Genomic DNA, 21,220 nt, shown 5'->3' with positions numbered 1-21,220 from the left:
GCTCTGCATATGCTAACTAGTCAAAGAATAAAACTCTACATATGGGGGAAGTAGGATACAAGCATATTTATTTAAAAAATATAAAGGCAAAAATGTAGAAGATACACTGGCAAGCTAGTAAAGCTCCCACTGGCGGTGAGGAGGATCTGAGTGGAACGCCCATGAGGACGCTGCATCTAAGAGATTTTAAGGGAGTTAGAAGCAAGCTCGGGCCATTGCATAGCAGTATAACCTCTACACCATGGAAGGCTACACGTTCTTTAGGGTTGATCCATAAATGTTCACAGTGTCTATGCAGGGCTCAAGAGCCCTTGAGCCAATGGCCTGCCTGATCATGATCTGGGGAAATCCAGGCAGCACAAGGACACCTGGAAGATGTTTTCATATGAACTTTGGAGGGTCCTGAGGCAGCAGATCCCCTTTTGGGCTTCACCTCATCCCAACATGCAGCTTCAGCCCCTCTTTGAAGCTGCAGTCCTTACTGCCCCATAGAATCCTAATGTCTGTCTCAGGACCTCCTGTTACAATTTTGCAATGTGTGGGCCAGCAAGATAGCTCAGTGGTCTAAAGCGCCTGCTTAGGCAAGCTTAAGCAAGCATGCAGGGACCTCAGTTTGGTAGCACGTGCTGTGCCAGACTGTCCCCTCGGCCCCCGCAAGGGTAGGCTGAGCCAGCGACAAAAAGAAACCCTACAATTTCACAACGTACACACATTTCAAAACATAAGTTTATACATCTTAAACACAACCCAGTTGCTTCACAGTAAGCTACATCTTCAGGCCTTTCAAAAACCTTTCATTTTTCCACTCAGAAGAATATATGCAGTGTATTATTTGTTGAAACTGTACTTTCGATTTGATTTGAAACTGTCTCATTGCTATATGTTTATCAATAAAATTTTGAAAAGAAAAAAAAAAAAAACCTTTCATTTTTGAGACAGTCTCACTAAGTTTCCCAAGATATTCTAAAACTTATCATCTTCCTACCTCAGCCTCACAGAATGCTAGGATTAATGGTGTGCACCACGGTGCTTGGCCAATTCCTGTTGTTGTTGTTGTTGTTGTTGTTTATGCTACAGTAAAACTAAAAACAATTGGCCTGGATTTGCCAAATTTGTCAAGTTAAAGTAAATCTGTCCAGTTAAGTTTGAATTTTAAAGACACTGTGGCTGTATTTTAGTGTAAATATCTTATATAGTATTTGAGATGTACTTACATTAAATTATTGTGTATCTGAAATTCAGACTCAGTAGGGCATCCTGCAGTGTATCCGGCCACGAGTGCTACCTTTGCTCCAGTTGTGCTTCCTACGTGAAGCCCACAGGACGGTAATAACAGCTAATATTTATAGAGTACTGAACACTGTGCCAGACCTTTTCCTGATTCAGTCTCTCTAAGTAAAAGCAATCTCTTGATCTTCTAGGTATATTGCCCTGGATTATCTGCTACTAGTAGATTCCACCACTGCAGGAGTATTGCTCATTTCCTCCATGCATCATAAGCTTGAAAACTGGCATATTTCATTGGTGTTTGTGGTCTCTCCAGAAGGTGTGGGTTCATACTGAGCAAGAAAGCGTTCATTCATGTGTTCCACTACCAAAATTTGATCTCCTATGGGTACAAGAAGACTGAGAAATGGATCCAGACAGCGGGGCAGGGCAGTGCCCTCTTAACCTATGGAAGCCTCTTGGTCAGCCCTCTGGGATTTCTTTTTTTTTTAACTGTCCTATATAGTTTATTGGGTTATGAGTTTTACAAACATCACTTATATTATTAGTGGTAATGGTGGAGATGGAGAGTATTGCGCCTTCTCCAAGCTGCATGGCGAGAACCACCAGTAGTGTGGTGGAACTTGTGGCCCTTTCCAAGGCCACAACTCTTACGGCCTGTAGGTGTCAGCCCATGGATCTCCCTGAGCTTATGGGCTGGTTTGGTGATGCACTGGGTGTCAGGATTTCTTCTGATGGCTTTGTAGAATGGATCAATAAGGATAACCTGAAAGAATTTGTATGTGGAATCTTCACCAGCCCAGTAAGAATTTAGAACTCTCAGAGCCCCACAGTGGCATCCAGCTCACTCCTCAGCAACAGAGTGAAGGCTTTGTGCAAACTTCAGCTGGTTAACATCATGACGGACAGGTTTCCCATGAGTTGCTCCCTTAGGACCTGGGTGTTTGCGGCCACTGCAGCGCACACAAATCCTGTATATGGCATACCCTTGCTTGGCCTTGTGTCCCAGTCTGCGAGCTTTGTCCAGCCTGGTGGGGCGAGGAGCCCTGTGGAGAGCTGAGAGCTGGCGGTACTGCCAGCAGCGGACCTGCTGCAGAAAGCACATCACATCGGACTGCTTCTTCCTCCACAGCTCCAGGATGTACTCGTACGCTCCCATCTTGGCTTACCTGATGGCTGTCACCAGACAAAAAGGAAAAAGCCTTTCTCCAACAATCCCTTTTGGGCTCCTCCCTCTCTGGGATTTCTGAGGCAACTGTAGCTAGGATTTCTAAAAACAGCTACGGATCTCAAAGGGCATCCTAGGGCCATGTCAAGATTCTGTAGTAACCTGGATTACAGTTACACACAACTCCTCCTCCAAAAACACTCTAGGCAAGGACAGAAAGGCCAGGCCGGACATCAGGTGCTCCCCTGTGTCCACAGGAAATGACTCCATGGGAAATGAGCAGGATGTAGCAAAGAAGCTCCCAAGTGTACACTGGTTAGTTTTGAGCAAGTTGATTGAACATAAGTCCAGTGAAAGTAAATCAGCAGAAAACAAGTAAATCTGCATTTGAAAGAAACAATGACTATGAAAGCTACACCTCCAGGGTCCTGGACAGACTCTGCATGGAGTCCACCCCAGAGCTTTCTCCCCAATGCTCCAGGGTGCCCACAAGCCTTTGTACTCCTCAGTTTACCCAAACCTCTGCTCAGAGAACACCTTCTGGAGAGACCGCCTCTCCCTTGGGGACAGCTACTGCCGCTCATTACTCCTTAGCCTGCTCCGATTTTCTCCACATCCTTTATCAGGTGGTGTAGTGGCACACGATGGCCTTTGGGGAGCTGGCTTCATGAAGGAGAGCGAGATTCCATGCTAAGTAACATGGGCACAGAGCCTGTTGGGACCAGACGAAGCTGGAAATTGGTTATATGTGAGTGGGCAGGACAAGGCCGCAGTACCTACAGTCATCCACTGCAGTTAGAGAAGCTATATTTGGAGAAGTCTTTAAAGGACCTTTTCAAACTTGATGTCAATCCAAAGTAGGTACTTGAATTCAACAAAATAATCCAATATAGCCCCATAGTCCATAATAGTAGTGAGTTATCAGCACAACTGGCAAATGTCTGAAGTTGTTGACTTGAGCCTTTTGCAGCTCAGGATATTAATATGGCTTTTTCTTTTGTGTGTGCCTCTTGGTTACACTTTTCTGCTGGATGGTTAAGACCAGGTTAAAGCAAGCCCTATATAACTAAAAACAACTTTGTTATCTGAAAAGGTCAGTCAAATCCCCTCAGGATTTACCCTGGAACTATGCACAGCACCTTGTGGATCTTTTGTCCATGTCAGCCAACTGTAGGGGTCATGCACACATCTCTGACAAAACAAAACAAAAAAGGGGGCTACATCGAGAGCCAGGAAGGTAGGAAATCAATCAAATGTGTGTAGGCGGGACTAGGCCTCAGAGCCTAAAGCAAACAAGCTACCTCAGTCCTGAGATAAACATCCTGTCTGGTCAAAGTCAGCTATTGGTCACTAGGAAACCTTGTGTCATATGTTACTAACTTTGCAAAAGTTTAAATTAAATACCATTTTGTTATGAAAATATATATATATATATATATATATATATATATATACACACACACACAAGATAGTTAGGATAGATATACAGCTACTTTCACTTAGTCCAGTGAAAAGAAAGGTTTATACTAATAGCATTTAGACAAGACATCAAGTCTGTATCTTGTCTCTGAATAAGTACTAAGGAGACAACAACATGCAATGTATTATTGTAACTTTCCTACTAACTTATTTTGAAACTGTTTCTTTGCTATTTTATCTTTTATCTCATTAAAGTTAATTTTAAAAACCAAATAAATAACTAAATAATTTTTTAAAAAGCAGTCCAGCTACCTCTGCTTTGAGAAAAGCATCCTGCCCTAACAGTCCCCAGTCAACCTGGGTCTCATGACACTGACTTTAGTCACCAGTCAACCTGGGTCTCATGACACTGACTTTGCAAAGGTGTACATAAATGCCTGCTGTTGTTCAGGTCCCTTGCTCATCAGGCAGACAGGCCTCTACTTGACCTTGGATTCTATCTCTTGTCTTTTTTTCTAAGTCCCCCCACCATTTTCTCCTGGTCCACCGAGAGGTCAGCAGGTCCCTACATAAGCTATTTAAATTCTCTGAGCTAGCTTACTCCTTTGCAAAAGGACATGCCAATGTTTATTTTTCAGGGTTGTTGGATTCTGTAAAATTATGAGGCCTATATAAATGATATATATCAAATATTGAATATACATAGTAGAATCCCTAGAAATGAAACTCCTAAATGTCCTCGTAATGATTCCTAAATGTCCCAATGTCCCATAACACAGAGATGACTTGTTTCCCCTAGTGCATGAGTTCCCCACTCAGACACCCTTGATCCGGCTCTGAAGGTTGACACCAGGCTTGGCCCCTACCCTGTGAGCTCACTGTCTCATTAGTAGTGGAGAGCAAGTCTTGTTTAGGTAGAAATCCACGCAGATTGATAAGAAGCAAAGAACACAAGTGTCATTTTTAAAATCATGGGGAAATAGGGTATGTTTTCAATGGCAAAAGAAATGAAAACATTTTAAGAAACTTTCAGTGGCTTACATTATAATTTGCTATTGCCTTTCCCCTAGAAATGATTATATTATTTTCCTTTGTTCTACTGAGAGGTGTATTTACTTATATTTTTGAAATTGATAAAATATTTCATCAGTTATAAACATAGGCATACAGGAAATCCCCCTTTTGTCATTCCATGGCACCTGGAAGAGCTAGTGTAGTTTTTATTTGTATGGCATATAAATTATACAGAAATAATGAAAAGTATGTAGCTATAATTATGCTTCAGTCCTAAACTATCTGCTATTCACACAAATTGAGTTATCAATCATCAGATGGCTGTCATTGTGTAAATGCAACTTAAAAGTACAAATCAAAACAAAAATTCAGAATAATAGTTCGCTTTCAAAGGAAGCATTTGTTCTCCTCTGGGCTATTGGTCATGAAAGTAGGAAACATTGCATGTTTTGCCAATTTATTTTAAATAGATCAATTTTTAAGAGGAAGTCATTCATTTATCAATTTAGGGCTGGGGAGACAGCTCGGTAGAAAAAGTGTTTGCCTAGCAAGCTCAAGATGCTGAGTTCAATCCCCAGTACTGGAGGAAAAAAAGTTATCTATCAGTTTAAATTTAAGGCTCATCTATTATGTATGTTATTTGGTCAGTCTGCACGCTACATGCTTCAGGTCTGTAAAGCTTTTTACCTTAGCAGCTTACAGCCTGTGAGCAGGTCAAATAAATGTACAGGTAGGAATTTGGTTAAAACAATATAAAATTGTCTTGAGTGGACTCAACTCGGCACGGCCTCGGCATCTGGCCCACTCTGCTCCACTCCGCTCTGATCCGACCTGATCGAAGTATGCTGGAAGGGATGGAGACAGCACCACACTCTCCAAGACAGAGTTCCTAACATTCATGAATAAAGAACTGGCTGCTTTTACAAAGACCCAGAAGGACCCTGGTGTTCCTGACCACATGACGAAGAAGCTAGACCTCAACAGTGATGGGCCGCTAGATTTCCAGGAATTTCTTAACCTTCTAGGCGGCTTAGGCATAGCTTCCATTCCTCCCATGTCAGCCCAGAAGTGTGTCTGGAGGCCCCTGGGCTGGGCCTCACACTCACGCCTGCCAGATACTCAGATGTCACCTCCTTCTGGAAAAAAAGTCGCATTAGATCTCTTCTGAGTGCTCTCAGAGCACAAAGAGTGATGTATTATTTTTGTGTGCTTTGGGTTATATTTTGCATAAAATGTTCCTGTAAGTGTCAGATTTAATTCAGGTCTCAAATCTGAGATGCATCTAAAATATTACTCATTCTGTCTCCTATTATAAAAATCTACATGAATCAGTATATTTAATAATATATTAATGACAAGATGATCAGTGTACTTCGGAGGAAAAATTTTGTTTAAAACAGTACTAAATTCCTGCCAGGAAAGTCTAAGAATATTTTCTAAATTTCAGCTTGCTGAAATTTTAAAACATGTGGAGATTTCCTTGCAGGTTTCACTTCAGGATTCACAGGAGAATGGACTGTGGCAGGCCCGCCTGGACAGTACCAACATGGTCACTTACTCTTGTGTCTGCCATTTGCTCCACTTGTCTCATGCCTCCAAGGGTTTTGCAAAAGTTCATTTTTGCCTAGCTCTTCACCGTGAAAGGTCAGTGAGGTGGTAATCCATGTAAGAATGACTGTGGAGACATTTATGCTCCAAATCTCAGTGACTTCTGACCAAGTTACAGCTGTCGAGAGAGCACGAGAATTTCTGTAAATACACAGAAATTATTCTAAACGGCACACTCAGGTAAAGGAGAAATAGTAGAGCTGATTTCTTCTGCTAGTTTTTTACCCATACTATTTCCCTTTAATCTTCTTGTTCAGAAAAAAAATACACCAATTTCTTAAAATAGAAACTGTCTCCAGATTAAGGGCAATTTAAAGGAATAATTTTAAAAGCATCTTTAGAATTAAGATCTAGCATGTTCCAAAAATGCAATAATCCTTTTCTGTACTTTGGCTAAATGTGATGACCTTTTTCTTAAGCACATTCAGCCAAGCTCCCCTTAAGCAGTCAACAAATCAATTAAATAATCATATTTCAAGATAAATTTAACTTGAATTTAAGGTACTTTCTTTATATTTATTGATCCAATAGAGAATTTATCGACCTATAGGGAAATGAGCCACATGGCAAGGATATATGGAAAGAACAAAGACATTTTGGGGAGGGGAGGGGGCAGGTCCAGGCGCTCTGGCCACCGGCCTATGTGTCGGACGCCTATCTGGGCCTACTGGATGAGCAGGTACTAATTTCAGCATGATAGGAAGGCACTGCTTGTCCCCGGGGGAGATGCCAGCTCTTGTTACTGCTTCTCCTCCCTGATCCCTGGCTGTCTTCACACGCACCTCCAGATGCAACTCTGACGTCTCTATGTTTTATGCGGCCTGCCTTGAGGGTTCTGTTCCTCTCTGACTATACACTAATTTCTATCTGACTCAGCTGCCTACAATAACATTTGATGACTAAAAACTGCAGAACAAGAACTGGGGAGATAGCTCAGTAGAATAAGCACTTGCCTGGCAAGCACAAGGGCCTGAGTTCAATCCCCAGTGCTGCCAAAAAAATAAAGAATAAAAAAATAAAAACTGCAGAACAAATGTTACTGAAGACATGTGACAACTAATATGATCTGGCGTCCTCAATGGAATTCAGCAGCAAAAAAGGGACATTTGTGTAAAAATGGATGAAATATGAAGGGAGTGTGAAGTTAGGCTGGAGTCGGGCGGGGATTTGTTAGTAGTTTTGACAAACGTGCTATAGTGATGAAAGATGCTCATGTTAAAGCTAACTGGGTGACAATGTAGAGCATACACATGTGGTGTATTTTTCTCTATCAAATTAAAATTGTGTTAGAAATAAAAACAAAAATTTTGAATTTTAAAATTATATTGAGAAACCTAAACAATGGTGGATTCAAATGCGACGCAGAAATAGCAATATCAAGGGCAAAAAGAGCAACTGATTTTCCTTCTTATGTCCTTGCATCTGGAGCACTTCATATCTTATCTTGCTTGACCCTTGCCACGGCTCTGTGGTGTCAGGACAGCAACTGATGAAGGCAAACACTCCCAGTCCAAGGTCTCTTTAATGTTCACTCTTTATTTTTTTTTTTTTTTTTTACAATTTTTAGTCACATTTTAACTAGCTGCCCCTGAGGATTTGGAAGCAGCCACTTCTGTCACAGAGTGGAATCTGCCCTATGCTGTTTATTTAGGGAAAAACAACAGAGAAATTTAGGACAAGTTCTCTCCAGCTCCCTGCGGTCACTTCACGCTTCTCAAATTCCCCGTGAAACAAAATGTGGGCGAGGAAATGGGAAGGGCAGCCTGGGCTGGGGAGGGCTGGGGAGTCTGGCGTTGGGATCTGGGAAGCACATTTTGAGCCCGTTGTGGGGCTGATGAAGCTTCGTGGTCCCGAGGTTACCTCCGTTTTTCTGCCTTTCAGTATTTCCCAATGAGCGGGAAGCGAGCGAGAGCTGAAGCTTTGCCTGCTTGCTCCACCGGAATCCTGAGCTGCTGGCCAGGGGCTCGGGCTCAGCCAGCTGGCCCCACGTCAGGGCTGAAGGTGGGCTGACTGCGCCGTTTGGACCAAAGGCCAATAACTATTTTTCTATCTTTCATTTGTTCCTGTGTGCAGACCATTTTTGGAGAATGATTGTGACTTATGTAGACTTGTATGGGGGTAAATGAATTCGGTGATAATTGTTCCAAAATACTTTGTGAATCCTCTCCTCCCTAAGAATTCTTAAACTGCCTAACATATGCTTTCTGACCATAATGTAATATATTCAGATACTAACTTAAAACATTTTACAAAATCATAAGCTTGGAAAATAAGTAGCATTCACTTTATAACCTCCGGACTGAAAAGAAAGTGAGGGAACTGACAGCACCCTCCATGTTCAGGTGGACCCTAACATAGAGCACCTAGCCTGCCACACGGGCACACCTGCAGTCCCAGCACTCAGCAGGGATTGTTACTGAGGCAGGGGACTATTAGGGATTTGACACCAGCCTGGGCTCCAAGAAGACTAATAAATAAATAAGTAGCACAGCGCTGTTCCCTTCTCATTTCTGCAAAAATCTCTGTTTTCTATCGTTTTTCTTTCATTTTGGTTTCTCAATTATTTATACTTTGTATTTCGCACACAAAAGAAACCAAGAAGGAGCCCTGAGGATGGAAGAGGCTGTAGGAGAAGAGGGGAAGGTAAACAGAAAGGACCAAGGCGAGGTGTGTATGTGTGCCAGCCCCCGCGATAACAGGGTGAAGGCAGCCATTGTGTTGCACAAAAATACACTAAGAAAAGTAGTGAAAAATAAAAATAAAAGCGTTAGGATCACAACGTGTGTTTACTTTGCAAGTACAAGAACCACTGGCCACAAAGCTGCCCTTTGGTTGTAATGCAAGTTCGTTTTTGTTGGCTGGGGGCCGAGCACCGGGAGCGTGGCTCCGTCCTGCAGGAAGCACACAGAAGGGCAGGCTCTCCGGGGCAGGGGGTACGGATCCTGAAACTGGGACCGTAGATACACTGTATTTCTAAATAGTTAGAGGCAATCAAAGGGAAAATTTTTAAAACTGTGTGGAATAAGAAGAGGACTAAGTAGGGCACGAGGTGTGCACTGTCGGGGACCTGAGCGCACGCTGAGCACTGGGCACAGCGAGGACCTTAGCAGCTGCTATCTGTGTGCTTATCGCAAAGCACCAATTTGACTAAAAACAGTATTCACTCACAGCCCTATTCTTGGAGAAAATATAATAAAAATAATTACTCGGGAAATGACAAAGAATAAGGATATACAAAATTTAGGCTCTGTTTTGATTATTATATTCAAAAGACATGAAAGTACATTTCAATCAATACAATCAGAACAAATGCAACACCAAGAAGCGTTCTGAGTGCTACTTCTTTCATGCACTGAGCTTGGACCCGTGACAGGGAGCCCAAGGCCCAGCATTCTAACACTGACAAGCGTAACTCAACGTGGCCTCTGCAGTCTAAAAACGCACATGCGCACAAATGTGTGAAGCACAAAAATGCAAAGAGAGACACACCTTCAACTTATCGGAGACATTGTTTATTAAGAGAAGTGTGGAAAGGAAAGGAAATGTAAATGAAGAGAATCAATCAATCAGTCAATCAAGAGGCTGATCCAGGCTTGGCATGATGGCGTGTGCTTGGAATCTCAGTGCCCTGCAAGCCGAGGCAAGAGGACCAAGGGGCTGAGACGTTCAAACAGAGGTGGAGTAATTTATTGACTCAGAACGAACTGGTCTCAAAGTTAAAAAATAAAAAAGGCAGGTGATGTAGGTCAGTGTGGAGGCCTTGGTTTTTAGTCCCCGTATGAGACAGAGAGAGAAACACAGAGACAGAGACTGATCCGGTATAGATGATCCATGTGGATGGTGTATGAGTAGGAGGAGCTCAACTTCTGCACACACACACACACACACACACACACACACACACGGTGAATGAAATTTAGTAGTCCTTTCTCCATCCTGAGTCTCTTTAGCCAACTTAGTTTTCATGACCTTGATTCATGTTACTATTTTAAGCATTTTCACACTCAAGTTCAACTACGCTGAACTGCTAAGAAATCATCAGGGAGACGTGTTTCCCCCAGGTTCAATGCCTTCTTTGGTCTCCACCATCATCATGGAGCAAACCAGAGGGGTCTAGAGTGCATCCCTTGGCTAGTGTGTAACTGGCTAGGGTCCAAGTGAAAGAGTTGAAAATCCTGCAATGTCTCAGACATGCTAGCTATACCTATAATTCTTCCTTTCTACTCACTTTCACCCTGATTACACATCTGAAACAAAACTTTTAGAGTATAACTATTAGGCTTATGAAGAACTGGGAAAAGCCACAGAAAGATTTGAGAAGTCAAGTGTTAAAGCTACATTTTAGAAGTGAACTTTTTAAACACTTCTGATGTTGATACTGAGCTAATAAGTGACTGCTCCCATGTGTGGATGTAAGGGCACTGTGGGCAGCAGCGTGACTTGAGATCCTGGCACCAGAAATTCGTTGTTGTTGTCCCTTCTGGCCCCACCCTGGGCATGCCCCGCTGGACCATGAAACCTGGCATGATGGCTCCATTTTTATTATTATATTTAAAAGACATAAAATTACATTTCGGTCAATACAATCAGAACAAATGCAACACCAAGAAGCGTTCTGAGTGCTGCTACTTTCATGCACTGAGCTTGGACCCGTGACAGTGAACCCAAGGCTAGAGACTGGAGCTAGGGCCCTCACACTGAGTTGTATCTCCAGTTCCTTCTATTTCTGGTTGGTTTTGAGACCAATTTCTGCCAAGTCTCTATTTCTCCCAAGCAGGACTCCACTGTGATCCTCAGCTTCAGCTCCCAGAGTGCTGAGATTACAGGACAGCTTTCTTTTCTTGCTGTGTTAGGGATGAAACCCAGGGCCTGCCAGGGCAGGAACTCTACTACTGAGCTACATCCTAGTCCCTTTCTTCTTGCAAGTTTCTCTCTGGAGGTTTTTCAAAATGTGAAGCCCTACACCTCAGATTTGTGTTTAGTCTCCCCATATTGAAGTAAGATGAGATTTTGTACACTTGGGAAGCAAAAGAAAGAGGTGAGCAAGAACTCTCTGTGATTGGAGCAGGGAAGCAAAATGATTTGTCTCCTTAAGGACTCAAACTCTCCATTTAGAAGTAGGTATTCAATTGATTCACAGAGATAGTACTTTTAATTTCTACTTTGTGAGGACAAGTTCCACATCAGTCCAGAAGCATAGTTCATACTTTTTTTCTCAGGTAGCAGCCCCTTGACATTCACACTAGAAGTTTATAACTCGGCAAGTGGGACTTTGAAGTTAATCAACCTTACCTTGAGTTTTATAATTGACTACAAAATTAAAAATATACTCATTGGAGCAAGTCCAACTACAGAGAGGTATTTGAAGAAAAGTTAGGAGTTCCTTACTACCGATAAACGTTGGCTTGACCAGCAAACAAGATGATTAAGTTCTCTGCTCCCCCAGCAATGTTAAGAGACTCACAGAGGGAATCCTGTGTAATTCTTTTGATACAGGGTCTCACTGCGCATTCTAGTGACCCTCTTGTTTTCAACGCTAGGATTATAGGCATGTGCCTTCATGCCAGTTTTCATGACGCAACAGAGCATGCCCAGGGTGGGGACAGAAGGGCAAGTGGTACCAGGGATTGAACCGAGTTCCTTGTTCTTGCCAGGCAGGCGCTTAGACTGCTGAGCTTTCTCCCCAGCCCCCCTGTGTAATTCTCATTTTAGAAATACTATAATTTGGAACCTGAAAAGGTAGAAGCAGGGAAGGGTAAGTTCAAGAAGAGCAGAAGGAGGCTGGCGCAAATGTCCTGGGCTAGAGTGGTGGCGGGTGGTGGCAGGCTAAGTACTTAGGAGGTGGAATGACAGGCTCGACCAATAACTGGATATAAGGAGAAGAGAATGAGGAGACTGGAGGCTGAGTGGCTTGTGGGAGCACAAGAACCGGGGGGGGAAGCAGGGTGGGCAGAGGGGGTGCGGAGGGTGCCGTGCACCGAGCTCGCGTGCAGGGGCAGCAGCTGCCACAGTGAAGACCTTCAGCAGCTGACCAGTGAATGAATGAATGAGTGAGTGAACAAATGAGTGCTCAGTGCACCTGCCCAAGTGAGTACCGCAAACACAACCTGGTTCCTTTCTCAGCACTGCACCAGAATTTGCGGCACACCCAGAAGGAGATCTGATGTTTTATCTTTATCTTCTCTATAGGGTATTTTACAATCAGGGCTCCTGAGAAATAGGCAGTGAGGATTAGGGAAGAAACTGTGGAGAAAATGAGAATCAACAGCCAAAGCTTAGGACTTTGAAATAACCAGAACTTCTTCATGAAAGTAACTTCGTCTTGTACCTAGCCCACCTGACACCAGGCTACAGAGACTTCCTCTTTCCTTAGAAAGTTAGCAATTATAGGACCCAAGCTGCTAGAATCTGAATCTCTCTGGCTCCAAATGAAAATAGCATTACATTCCACTTACCTCCCAGTTCATGGTCACGAGAATGGAAACACTACCCTGCAGCTCCCTGCTGGGTCAGCCCCGCACAGGCCCCAGGATGGCCAGTGCTGGTGTGCGCCCAGCAGCTCTCGGCTCCAGCTGCCCTCTGTGCAGCCTACTGTTGTTACATGTCTTCGACTTGTCCTATTTGGCCCATGTCAGCGTGTCACCCTGGGTCCCTGCACTTCGGACACCTTCCATCCCCTGGAGGGCAAGAATTTCTGTTTCCTTTGTGTCTCCCTGTGCCCCGGGGGGAAGTGCAAGGCTCAGCGCCAAGTGAGTGCCCAGGCGCTGCCGATGACCACCCCGCTGTGATAACAGAACTAACAAAACGGTGGCTTCAACTGCTAATACAAGACAGCACATATCAAGTCTTAGGAAACGCAATGTTTATTGAAAGGCATATAGATAAATTATCACCAGCACAAAACTGCTAGTGGAGTTTTCAATGTGAGTTTGGTTTATTCTTAAAATGAAGTGAGTCTTTGACAGTCCATTGTCCCATAGGAAAAATATTCTACGTCTCTGTTCAGATAAAGTCCTTTAAAAAAGCAAATCACTTTTGAAAGCGTCTGTTAAACGTCTCCAGCCTATGAATATATAACAAAAAAATATATGTTAAGAAGATATACCTCTTTGCTTCTAGTAAAACAACTAAATATGAATGTTTTATGGGTAATATACACAGGAAAATATTATGAACTCTAAAATTTTCTATTTTATTAGCATTTTCTAAACTTCTAAAGAAATGATATCAAAAACATCAAGACAAAAATGACAAGTGATAATAATAATGTAAAAAAGCCAACAATTTTATTTTTATATACTTAAGAAATAAGTTAAAACATTATCTTCTCAATAAACAATTGTTAACTCTGCTTTCAGTAAGTAGGGAACATAGTCAAAGGGTTTTAATTTCTATTTAGGGCTTAATATCCTTTAAGGAGAAGCAAAACTGATAGCTCTAGCAAGAGAAGGTAGGAAGAAACTGGGAGACTTTCTGCCGCTCTGTATGGGTCAGTAGATACTAGGAGCTAAGTCTCCGCAGGGCTGAGGGGCTCAGTCGTACTCTATTTCTACGTGGTGCTCAGGGCTGACCTGCTTGGCGCCTCCCAGGTGGTGCTGCTGGCCCTCTCCGATGGACAGTCTATTGAATGGGATGATCTTCATAGTGGTTTCCTTCATGGAATACCAGCGGGACTTCCAGGTGGCCCAAATAATGCCATTGTCATAGCCATTAGGAGTAGATGCCTTTGAGTAAGTGCCACCTAAAATGAAGGGTACAGGTGTGGGACACCGCTTTTGCATGTCCGCATCTCAGGAAGTCTGTGAAGAACGATTATGAAGCGCACAGCCACCTATACCCACCTTATAACCCAACACACTGAAAATATCCCTGCGGAGTCCTAGAATCTCCATTTATGTTTAAAGTAAATCACTGCTGAACATCTAAGTTGAGTTTCACACTTGCACCACTGCTAATGCAGGGCGAGACCTCCAGAGTTCTCCCCTCAGTCTCCCCACCACACCTCTCCTGCCTGGCCCAGCCACTGTGGACAGGCTCTCCCAGGCCAGTGAGAGTGGCAGGAGCCTTGTACAGGGCTCTGGAGCAGGGGCGTGCAGCTGCATCGTGCTGCGGGAACCAGCCTAGGGGGCTTTCTTGTCCCTGGGCACCAGGGCTCACACGATTTTGTAAGTCTGACACTATCCTGGACTCTAGGTTTCCAATGAGGCAACCCTGCGTCTTACAGATCCGGCAACCCCCGAGAGGTTTTCTAACTATATGGCTGGCGTGTTTCTTGATTAAAGGTGTTGTAAAACCCAAAAGCTTACTTTAAGCAGTCTGTGGAAGGGTGCTAAGCCGGCTGCTCACTGCTCACTCATACTGCCTGACCCAGAGCACCTGGAAACAGCCCAGCTAGTGTGCTAAGCCACACAGTGTGGTAGCATCAGGCCATCTCGTCCACACAGGAGGTGTGGGTGAGGTCAGCCTGCAGTCCCAGCTCTCATGTGACGATTTCGGGCACAGTGACAAGCCACTGCATATTTTGCAGCAGGTGGAAGTCTCAGAGAGGGGCCCATCCTAAGCGCTAGCTGCATATTACTCGACTCTGGTTTCCAATGAAGAGCTACAGAATTGAGGCCTTTTCCATTAGTACCCATCCTTTATATCTATCTATCCCCTTTTGTAGAATACACACTATGCACTAAACTTGAACCTGAGGAAGAATGCCATACCTGGGTAATAAATCCCGTTGAGGTGGCCAGCATGACACTTATTCATCCACCAGCCGGAGCCATCTTGTTCCGCACAGTTGCCATCAAACTTGTCGTTATCGCTGTCCCAGGTACTGAACTGCATACCGTTGTGCGATGTGAAGAACTTGTCACTAGGATCATCACCAAAGTCGTAGCCGTCAAAAGCATCGCCGGCATCTCCACCGATGAAGTAGGCGTAGGTCAGGCGGTATTTGTCAGCCTCAGGTCCCACCTTGAACATGGCGTAGTCTGCAGTACTGGAAAACAGGGACAGACATGTCACGCATTGAGGCTTCTGGGTCTCTTTCTAGGGAATGTGTTATTCTCCTTCTTAGGACTAAAATAGATGTGCTACATAAAGGGTGTTTTTTTTTTTTTTCAATCTGACTGAAGAATGAATATAGGAGCTAGTGTAGGGCTCCAGCTGGGGTGGGATGACCAGTCTGCTAGGCATCCCAGTGGAAACTGAAAAGTTCAACTTTCATTGAGTTCTAATATCAAATCAAAATGTATAGATGAGCCTGATTCATTTCTCATTTTCTGCTTTCACTCCAGTGTTTAGCATTACACACACACCAGAGATCATAGTAATTACCTGATGGTGAGTCACCACTAACTCATACACGAGGCCACAAGGAGATGCAGCCCATTGGCCACTCGCATCACTGGACGGGGGAGGTTCCCAAGACATTATGACAGTGGCAAGAAGGAAGGCTCGCTGGATGCCACAGGAGCAAGCCATCCCCTGAGGTCCACAAAGCCTGAGCTGCAGGAGGCACAGAGGGATTCCCTTCTGGGAGAAATGGCTAAGAAACCACACTTCCGTGAAGCAGAGGAAATAGTGAGCCTTGCTGAATGAACAGAGGTGTCCAGAAAATACCTAATGTCTTTCTCATTCTCTGGGATTTGGGAAACAGGAGCTATTCCCACAGAAGGGCTACCAACTATGGCACTTTCTGGTTTTGAAGACATCCTATGTGTTTGCAGATATAATACATTTCACTATTCCATGAGCATAACACCAGGGTAGCATATTTTTACAGTCCCCAAATATCTCTGAGCCTAAACCACCAAAGGAGCCAGCAGACTGAATTTCAGGCAACCTATGACTTGACAGAGCGAGTCATCAATGAACAGGAAATCTCAACAGGCTGAGTTCAGTTTTCAGTGAAGATTGTCACAAAAGGGTGAGTTCCAGGGTTAAAATAATATGCAATAATAAACACATCTGTTATTAATATGCTAATGACTCTGCTCATTTAATGAGAAATAAAAGTAATTTTTGGATAGACTTTTTAAAAAAATTACTTGAATTCAAGTCCCACCTCTATCAGTAACCAGCACTGTACCTTGGGCAAGTTACTCTATGAACTGATTCATAATGATCCTTTCCTCTTAAAATAGTTATTTGGATCAGATTACATTTAATTTCATTTCAATTCTGGTGCCTGTCAGAAGATCAGTAATTAGCTATGGGTCTTCATGTTTCCGGGTGAATAAATTGTACTTCAGTAATCAGCCCCATGGAAAGAACATAACTCCTTGGACAGCCCAGAGACTAATCTTACTAATCTGAGGAATGTGACTGCTCTCTGCTTATGTCAGGCTGTGTGTGCCGTGGGACTAATGGTAGGCAGAAAGGGAACAGCTCAGATGGCCTCCTGTGCAGAAGGCTAGGAGTCCTCTCCCCAGTACCTGGTTCTGCCATTCCAGTCTTTGAGTTGCACCCTTAGTACATAGGGGATTGCAGACTGTGTGCTTATCAAGTGAATCTTCTCATTTCCCAGCCAGAATTCAGTGGTGCCAGTCGGAGACAGATGTCCAAAGCCTTCCTTATACTGAATCCAGTTCTTCTTGAAATCAAGACTGCCATCAAGCCTCTAGTTACCCAAGGGCACAAGCAAGAGGAGAGGACAGATTATTGCTGCACATAAAGGAAATATTATCAACGTTCTATCAAAAATATGCAAGGTAGGATTCTATCAGCTACCAGCTCTGTGGCCTAAGGCGAAATGTCTCCTTTCCTCTATTATCAAGTAGCAGTAATCATGCTAACTCTGTTAACAACTTCTTAGAGTTGCAGGGAGGCTTACATGACAAGACGTGAAGGAAATACTTAAACGACTGTCTGGTGTATGGTAAAGACTAAGTCAGTGCTAGTCTTTTAATAAGAGCCTGGTGGACTTTGGATCTCAAGCCAGGGAGCACTGACTCCTGAAGTTCTAGTGCAGAAATTGTCTTGCCCTCTGCACACTCGCTCCATGCAAGAGGCAAAAGGTAGAAGGAAAGGGAGGCTAGATCTGCAGGGGAAGCTAGAGATTGGCAGGAGCCCCAGCTACACCCTTGAGAGAAGGGCACACCTCACTGTGACAGGCAGGCTTAGATCTGAGTCACTGCTATTTATTTGCCACTGAAGGGCTTTGCACTGCCATGAATCTACATCAAGAGTACACAGAGTCAAAGCACAGACTGACACCAGACTAGCTGGAGCCAATCAGATGCTGTCACTTATTACTTATGTGGTCTGGGGCCGGTTCCATAACCTCTCATCCCTGTTTCCTCCTCTGCCAGCAAGTCTCATAGCAGTGGGGCCATGGTGAGGGCTGAGCTACAAGGTGTGTAAGAAGGCTCAGGCAGGGCAGGCCAGTGCGCATCCATACAGCCCACGACGAGGAGAACTCTACCTTCTGTAGCACAGTCCAGCCGTTACCATTTCCCTCGATTTCACAGTAGACTAGGAACTGCTGCTTGGCTTTGAGAGGCTTGATAAAGTAGAGCCCACTCTCCTTGGCTCCCTTGTTGGCGACTTCTTGGCAATCTGAGGGGAAAGGGAAACTTACTCCAGTTTGAGATGTGGGTATCCCTGTGCCAAGTCAAGGCTGAGTTTTGAGCCTGCTGTAAGTGATTCACCTCCAAGGAAGTATTATTCTTCTCCCATCATCACTTTCAAACTACTGATTGCTACTCAAAACAAGTCCAGGCCATCGAGCCCGTTGGTTGAAGCCCTGGCACCTTCCCAGCTACCTCCACCACCATCCCCAGCACCCACAGTCCTTGCTTAGGACACGCCTGACCCCAACACACTCCCGCACCTTTCCCAGTCGTGTCGTGGATCTTCACAGTGTCCCTGCATGGCTCTTGGCACTGTGTCTCCAGCTGGGCCACCTTCTGCTTCAGGTTAATGATCTTTTGATTGTTGGAGTTATATATTTCCTGCAGAAATCTACAAGTGGAAAATGATGAGAGACCAGATACTCCTTTTACAAGATCAATTCTTTATTTTTCTCTTATTTTTTAACCTTAATTATTTCAAGATCCCTTTCCTGGTAAATTAATTCCTGCATGGGAAAACTGTAAAATTATGTTACTAAGTGGAGTGAATTAAAATACTAAGGCTTTTGGAAATTCCACACCAAAGTCAATAATTAAAACAGAAATATAATTTTCTTGAATTTTATGATCTAGATTGGAGTACATGGTCCTAAATCTGAACACAAATAACAAAGTCCTTGTCAATAAACAAAGGTCACTAAAAGTGGTCATTCTATCTTTTATGCTCAGCACAAGGGGCAGACCAGAACCTTCATGAGTGACCTGCCTGCTTAAGAGGAAACAGCATTCAGTTGCAGCGACCTTGTGTGCTGAAGTCCTGTCTCTTCCCCTGGGACTCCGCTGAGAGCTTTGTGGGATGGCTGTAGGAATGTTAGTGAAAGCCTGTGTTTACAGTTTCCATGGAGTTGCTTGCAAACACTCAGAGGTAATAGAGAACTTCTAGAATGCACAAACCCATATGTCTGCTTTTAAATACAGAAACGGGGGCCGGGGAGATAGCTCAGTAGACTAAGCACTTGCTTGGCAAGCGCAGGGTCCTGAGTTCAATCCCCAGTACCGCAAAACAAAGGATAGATAGATAGATAGATAGATAGATAGATAGATAGATAGATAAAGAGACAAACTATGAGACCACTTTCTCTCATTGGCTTTAGAAAATTTCTATGTAACAGTTTCCTTTAAGGATGGGCTATAATCATAATGGCTCTAATGACAATAATTGTGACAATGGTAATAGTGGCTTTTTCATACCAAAAGAGAAACCGTCCCTCTTGGGCCCTTGTCCCGAGCCACCATTGATCACACTGATCACTCTCTGCTGTGAGTTTAAGGAAATAATTGAAGCAAAAAAGAGGCTGCGTGTGCAACTCCGCTCGGAGCATTCGCATGCCTGGCAAGCGAGGGACGCTTCCTTTACAAACGCAGGCTACGTAACTGCAGGTCTTTACGCAGGATTCGCACATAGTTTTGCAACAGTTTGTTAAGCTCAGTCTCTGCAAATATGTTTTTTCTTCTCTGCTCTTAATGGAGTTTAGTAGTCAAAGTCCTTCTTTACCTGCTTATTCCTTACCACCAATCTGTTGGCATTTTTATGAAGGGAATTCTGTCTGTGGCACACAAATTCCTACCTCCCCTGGGTTAAACTTAAGCATAATGCAAATTGGGTGTTACAAAAAAAAAAAAAAAAAACCCTCAATCCCTAAGATTACTTTCATTTAGACATGGAATAATAAACAAAAACGAAATCCAACTTGGAGGGCAAATTAAAAGCAAAATGCTCACCGAATACTTGAATCATGCGTTAAAATCATGGCTTCATATTTCATGATTTCTTCCATCATCTTTTTGGAATTCTGTGTGGCAGTCTCTATCGTATCTACAGTGCGATATCAGAGAAAGACAAATGCTGTAGCAAAGAGGGCAGCAAAGCAACCAGGACAGAACCCCTCGGTGACGCCTCCAGTCACTCACTTGGCTTCGCGGGCTCACTTGGGTCGTAGCTGATCTGGATCGCTTTGACCAGTTCTTTGGTTTCTGAGGTTTTGTTTTCTGTTTGATGAAAGAGGTCCTCCAGAATCTGAAGGTCCCTGTCCACAGATGTTTGGTAAGAGGACAGGAAATTCGCAATGCCACAGGTGGTGGGGCAGAAGCTACCCTGGAAAAGGACAAGGAAGGGATTAAGGAGCCCGCTAAAAGCACCCCTTAAAGCTTGTTCTTAAAAAAGTAAAATCAAGACTGTATTTTTATATACTTTAAAGTGTCCAATGCTACTGTAAAATAATTGTTTCTATTCTGCTTCCCTCTCCCATTGAGGCAGAAAGAGAATCACATAAAAATAACTTACAAATCTTTCATCTAAGATGCAGCAGTTGTCTCTCGTGGCAACATACTGAAAGAGAAATACATAGATATTTAACTAGTTTATCACTTTCTTATTTTTCAGCTTCCCACTTAAACCATATGCTTTGGGCACAGCACACTTACTGCCAGGCACGTTGAAGAGAGCAGTAAGAGAGAGGAGCAGGAGAGAATGAAACTCCGTGGGTGCAAGGACCAACTCATGGTTCCAGGGTGCTCGGGGCTCTGAGCCTCGTGCTCAGCTGTGCATCCTCCTGGGCTCCACCTGTCCCTATATATAAGCTGCAGCACGGGTAGAGACTGCGAGTGGCCAGCGCTGGTCACGGGGCCCCTTACCAGAAGGGCGGGGGTGTCTTTCCCGTCTCTTTTTCCTCATCCTGCCTCCGACCTGTGCCTCGTCAGATTCCCAGATTTTACACAGTGTTAAGCTCCGCCTTTGCTTGGCTCCCTGCAGTCCTTCCTCCCTGATCCAGAGTCCTCTCCAAAGGCTAGTGAAGCATTAGCCACTGGGCTGAGGGAGAGGGCCGCCAGCGTGACACAGCCTCTTCCCGGACCTGGCCCAGATAGCAAACACAGATCTGACCTCGATTGGTGCAAACTGAGCCATCCTTAAGATGGGCCTGCTGCCGCCCCTGAAGTTACCAAAAGGTCTCTCTTAGCCCAGAGATGAGGTAGCATTAACTATTTTCCAACCTGTGCCTCGGGAATGGGTAGCTTTGCCTTCACCCATGCACCAATTTCAGAAGAGGCCAGATATGTATTCCTGTCCCTCTGCACGGCCATATCTAGGCTCTCCCTTCCCTCCTTGCTTTCCAGCTCTGACAGGCAGGGCCAGCTGACAGCACATCTCATGGACACAGGC

General features: G+C 44.0%; 1 protein-coding gene and 1 pseudogene across 1 annotated transcript; both read right to left on the bottom strand.

The window, feature by feature from the left end:
• Positions 1-1,763: 1,763 nt before the first annotated feature.
• LOC101568061 lies at positions 1,764-2,386 on the bottom strand (annotated as a pseudogene).
• A 10,890-nt stretch (positions 2,387-13,276) lies between these two features.
• Fgg (fibrinogen gamma chain) lies at positions 13,277-20,621 on the bottom strand. The gene is made up of 10 exons (XM_004638704.2): positions 20,485-20,621; positions 20,345-20,389; positions 19,972-20,155; positions 19,783-19,876; positions 18,261-18,391; positions 17,853-17,986; positions 16,864-17,048; positions 15,148-15,425; positions 14,008-14,177; positions 13,277-13,499 (listed from the first exon to the last, which is right to left on the bottom strand). The coding sequence occupies exons 1-10, from the start codon at positions 20,560-20,562 to the stop codon at positions 13,485-13,487; spliced, it is 1,314 nt and encodes a 437-aa protein (XP_004638761.2). The 5' UTR covers positions 20,563-20,621; the 3' UTR covers positions 13,277-13,484.
• Between the last annotated feature and the right edge of the window lie 599 nt (positions 20,622-21,220).

The sequence above is a fragment of the Octodon degus genome, unplaced genomic scaffold (genome assembly GCF_000260255.1).
Source record: "Octodon degus isolate 3935 unplaced genomic scaffold, OctDeg1.0 scaffold00101, whole genome shotgun sequence".
In the NCBI taxonomy this organism is placed as follows: Eukaryota; Metazoa; Chordata; class Mammalia; order Rodentia; family Octodontidae; genus Octodon; species Octodon degus.
This window is presented reverse-complemented; position numbering and strand designations above follow the sequence as displayed.

Bases quoted from the DNA above. Each gene is read 5' to 3' on its own strand.
- Fgg (XM_004638704.2), bottom strand. From the start codon at position 20,562: ATGAGTTGGTCCTTGCACCCACGGAGTTTCATTCTCTCCTGCTCCTCT. The intron at 20,156-20,344 runs GTAAGTTATTTT...GTCCTTTTCCAG, and splicing joins GCATCTTAGATGAAAGATTT to GGTAGCTTCTGCCCCACCAC. The intron at 14,178-15,147 runs GTATGGCATTCT...CCTTCATTTTAG, and splicing joins CAACGGGATTTATTACCCAG to GTGGCACTTACTCAAAGGCA.